This window comes from Acyrthosiphon pisum, chromosome A3 (assembly GCF_005508785.2).
Source record: "Acyrthosiphon pisum isolate AL4f chromosome A3, pea_aphid_22Mar2018_4r6ur, whole genome shotgun sequence".
Taxonomy (NCBI): Eukaryota; Metazoa; Arthropoda; class Insecta; order Hemiptera; family Aphididae; genus Acyrthosiphon; species Acyrthosiphon pisum.
Genome location: NC_042496.1, coordinates 3,463,452 through 3,468,410, shown reverse-complemented (window position 1 = coordinate 3,468,410; position 4,959 = coordinate 3,463,452). Strand labels below are relative to the sequence as shown.

General features: G+C 26.8%; 1 protein-coding gene across 1 annotated transcript; it reads left to right on the top strand.

Annotated features, from left to right (window-relative positions):
- LOC100569337 (protein LZIC) lies at window positions 1–4,225 on the top strand. Its single transcript, XM_003247018.4, has 5 exons — window positions 1–356; window positions 915–1,050; window positions 1,143–1,298; window positions 1,414–1,555; window positions 3,225–4,225. The coding sequence occupies exons 1-5, from the start codon at window positions 268–270 to the stop codon at window positions 3,263–3,265; spliced, it is 564 nt and encodes a 187-aa protein (XP_003247066.1). The 5' UTR covers window positions 1–267; the 3' UTR covers window positions 3,266–4,225.
- Window positions 4,226–4,959: the final 734 nt, after the last annotated feature.

Sequence of the window (4,959 nt, the reverse complement as noted above, 5' to 3'; positions counted from 1 at the left end):
AGACGGGCACCTGATAACAGCAAGTTTTTACGATTAGTTACATAGGTTAGGAAGTTAATAGTTATTAGTTATGCACTCATGCGAATATTATGTAAGCCGAATCGCTCACGACTCGGAGAAGATCGTTATTGTATATTTTTACGAGTGAAAAGTGAAAACGACTGACAAGTCTCATAGGCCATAGGATACAAACGAATTAATTTTACAACAGATTCCTTATCGAACGTCCAATTACATAGGTACCTAATATTCAAAATTTTGATCGGAATGTCCGACGAAAATCAGATGTTGAGAGAAAATCTAGAAGCTCAGTTAGAACGTTTGGTCCAACAACTCAGTGATTTAGAGGAATGCAGGTAATGTTATTATGCATCTTGTACAATGCTGAATTATTCCTGTGCACCCAAGGGTCTCAACGCGCTGCGGTATATTCGCCGTTGAGTTCAAACGGTCCTACCGTTCGCCGATATTTCTACCCGCACCGCACTACGTTCTTCTTGCAGCTGATCCAATAGTGGTTAACACAAAAAATAAACCGTCAAAGCTATGTGTTTACTTTACAAACAGTGCGGTCAAACCGTTGCATGTTGCCATGACCAACGGCGAAACCGTCGAGTGCAGTGCATCTGTTTAAATATGATAGTTTGGCTGTGAACGTAAAAATGATTCAGACTCAACGGCAAAAATACCACATTGCGTTTAGACCCTTCATGTTGTCTGTCACATTATCATATTTTGGTCCAACCATTTATGTTTCGAAAACATTGATTTTAACCCATTGATATTATTTGTGTTGAAGTATTTAAATATTTTTTCAATCCCTGCTCCTGAATATCTAATAGAAGAATGATGTTTAGAACATAAGTTGGAATTTTTTTTTGTTTAAAATGTTATAGTTTTGGATTATGTTACAGAAGTGACATGACTGACGATGAATATAACGAGTCAAAAGAAGACACTGTTGAACAGCTAAAAGAATTCAATGATCGATTAAGTAAAATTACTGCTGGTTGCATGACTATACATGACAATTTGAGCATTATGCGTTTGGTCAGTATTAAATTTGATTTTTATTTGTAACATAACAGTACTCACTTCAATATTAAGTCAGTAATTGTATAATATTTATGTCTTATACACAGGCAACCAGTGCAGCCATAACAAAAGCATTTCAAACACCGTCAATCATCAAAATGTTTGCTAAGAATGAACCAAATGCACTCAAAGACAAACGTAATCAAATTGAAAGAAATATGAAATTGGGTAAATTGAGCTTGGAGGTTGGAAATCGACAAAAGGTTAGCCTTATTTATCCGTGAATAAATGTATACAGTGTACTTGGCATGTTTGATTTATAAAAATTTAGTTTATTAATGTAATTGTTTTATATATGGGTTTTTCTACATTTAACAGCTTGAAGTATTAACTGCGTTGAGACATCTTGGCTGCGAACTGACGGATAGTGATAAAATGTTTATTAGAGAAGAAACAAGCAAACTTCAAAGCTCTATGCCATCGAATGGTTTTAATATATCCGACTCTTTAAATGGTTTTGGTATGAAATTTCCATTATTTTAATCATATCAATTATTTCTATATAAATGTGATACTTATTACTTATTAGTTATAGCTAAGATTAAGAAAGTACTCACGTAATGCGTTGGTTGTCAGGCAACACATTTTTTTAAAACGAAAAACTTCATTCATCATATACTGAACTAATAAGCGCACATAGAAATTTTTACTAAAAATTGATTTTTTATTTTTTTCTATCAACATTTTTGTTTAATCACTGTTTTTATTCATAATATTATGCAATTATTCCTGTTAAGTGTTAACCCTTATAAATGTGCAAAAATATGCAATATAAAATGTAATGCATCTGATTCTATGTGACTATGTCACACAAAACAAACTTTTGGCAATATGCATGACAAAAAGAAAAAATATGAAAGTCATAAACATCCTGACCCTGCTTATTACCAATTTGAATTAATTTAGTTCATGACTTTAATTTTTAAATATAGGTATATCATAAATATAGCTAATATTAAAACAATTTAAATTGTAAGACAACTTTTAATATAATATTATACGTTTTTATAAAAATGGCAAGATATTTTAGTAATAAGTAATTTAGGTCGAACATTAATGTTAAAATGAGTTTAATATCAGGGGTAATAAATCTTCATAAACTTGATTTGCTAAGTTCTACTTGCCAGAGACTTGTGTTTATTGATTTATTTTCTAAAATTATACTTTTGTCTAAATAAAAAAAATATATAACATTGTTATTTTTCATGTAGCTATTAAAATATTTTCTTGACATTTTCCTATATTCCATCAGTTCTGACCCATAAAATATTTATTTTTTGTAAGAAATCCAATACAAATTTGGGTTTGTCATACATTTTCATCTTTCTTATGTGTTGCATATATTTTTTTTTTTTATATATAGTTTTAAAATATACAACATTTTTATGTTATTTTATAGCATAACCTACCTATATGTAGGTGTAATGCAATATAGCCAAAACAAAAATTCTGTATCCAAAACATAATATGGATGTTATCATATTTATAACAAAAAATGTATAATAACCTATAAACAATTTCATACTGGTCACAAATTATGAAATTTAAAAAAATAAAAGTGGTTGTGCAATTAACAAGTGGTACTGAAGACAGTTAATTTCAAATTGTATTGAAACTGATATTATATAAGAATTTGAGTTCATTAGTGTTCATCATAGTTTATACTTTACCATGGCTTTCATTAAACATTGCCAAAATTCCATATTAGTGGCCTGTAGAAGCCAGGTGTAACTATTACACTATCTTAATAGTTATTTTTGTTCATAATTTAACTTTATGAAGTGATGAGTAATAACATTAAATTGTATTCTTTTAATAAATAATTTATTTTTGTTAACTACTTCCACGTAATATACTATAAAATATTGCCATTATCAAAAATATTCTGTGAAGAATTCACTTGGTCACTAGTAGTTGGTGAATAACTGCTATTGAAAAATATAATTTTTAATTTCATATATTAGATCTATTAATATTGGTATATTTAGATTAAGATATAAGAAAGCACTTGTGTTTTGATTATATAATAATTTTACATCAATTTGTAAGTAACAATTATTGACAGCTTTATTTTAAGTTTTGACTATCAGTACCAAAATAATTACACACAAAAATTTTTTTTTTTTCAGATTTCAATATGTTTTTGAAATTGGATGACACTACAACATAAACTTGGCGTCTTGGCTTATTCAATGTTTATATTAAATTATATAGGTAACACCAACCATTAATTAATATGGTAATGAACAGTATTTTTTATATAATGAATTTTTGTATATTTATTTACTTAGTAGTAATTGATATAGACCAAACTTTAATTATATAATTATATAAGACTTATATTTTATGTATTAATATGTGTTACTTGTAAGTAATTGTGAATTGTGTTCAAAAAAAAAACTTTATTTTTGTTATAAGTTGCATTTTATAAAAAGAAGAATTTAACTAAAGCCATATTAAAAATGCCAAATGTATATTAAAAACCGTCTGTTATACTATATAAAATAAATTTATATAATTTTAATTTAATTGCTGTATACTATAACAACATTAAATCATGTTTGTTATTTAACTTGTATATTTTAAATTGTCAGGAAAAATTCAATTAGTTTAAAAATGTTCAAATCAGTGTTCTCAAATGATCCAATTGGTAATTTTAGTTTGAGACAAATGGTTTAAATGTATTTGTTATCTATAGTTTTCCCGGTTTCCAATGTTAAATGTCACAATTCTTAATTCTTTTAATATCTATCTACTCTACTACTCATAAATCCATTAATCTTAATATAAATATAAATACCAACACGGAGAAAAATATTTTCTAAAATTAAATGTTTGCTTTTATATGCTAATACTAATTTAAGTTAGGTAGAGTCACAGTGTGTATTTATAAGGTTAAAATTTAAAAAAGATATAACTATTTTTCTTAATACATTTTGTGGTTATATACGATAGTATATTATTTAATACAAAAAAAAAAACTTTGTAGTTATATTTATGTTGCATTATAAAAATAAATAATATAAGTTATAACAGCACATTGTGATTCACTGGGTGAAGAACAGTTCTAAGCCTCTTCTAAATATTATAATTGTATTCATTTTTCTAATAACTATTAATTTTATTGATGTAATATCTGAGTATCATCAATATTCAACATAAAAGTAGTAGCTAACAGTGCTGTTGTAGTGGAGGGCGTACAGCTGTATACGCCATATACCTTCTGATCATTACAAATAAACACCGTATACCTTCTGGTTGTGGTCTTATACTCTCTGTTGTAGTGAAATAATATAAAATTATATTTATATTTGTACACAATATGTATACCAAAACACCTAACCTAACCTAATGATAATTGGGTATTAGTTATATATTATACCCTCTGATTTTTTTTTACGACTATAGTACTGGTAGCTAATAAACTCCAAGCTCAGACTTAAGTTAATCTAGAATAGCGAAAGTCACATTGGCATTTTTGCCACCTTTTAGCTAATATCCAAATTGTTGATATTATTGTCAGACACTTGAACACATAAAACGTCATTATTTAATTATTAAAATTTAAAATATATATTATTTGAGATTATAAGAAAATAAAAATTGAATAGTAAATGGCATAAAAAAATGATAGATTGAACTTTATAATATTATCATACCAAAGTCAAAAACATATTAAGTTAAACATGATAGGTACCATTAATTACATATTAATACTAATAGAACAAATGTATAATCAATGGACAATGATGATACTTATAAGCTAGTTTCACTGATTAAATATATTTAATTCGTAAAACATTTCATCAAATGTACAATATTTACTTTTATCATTACTAATACCTATTATTGTACCTAATATTT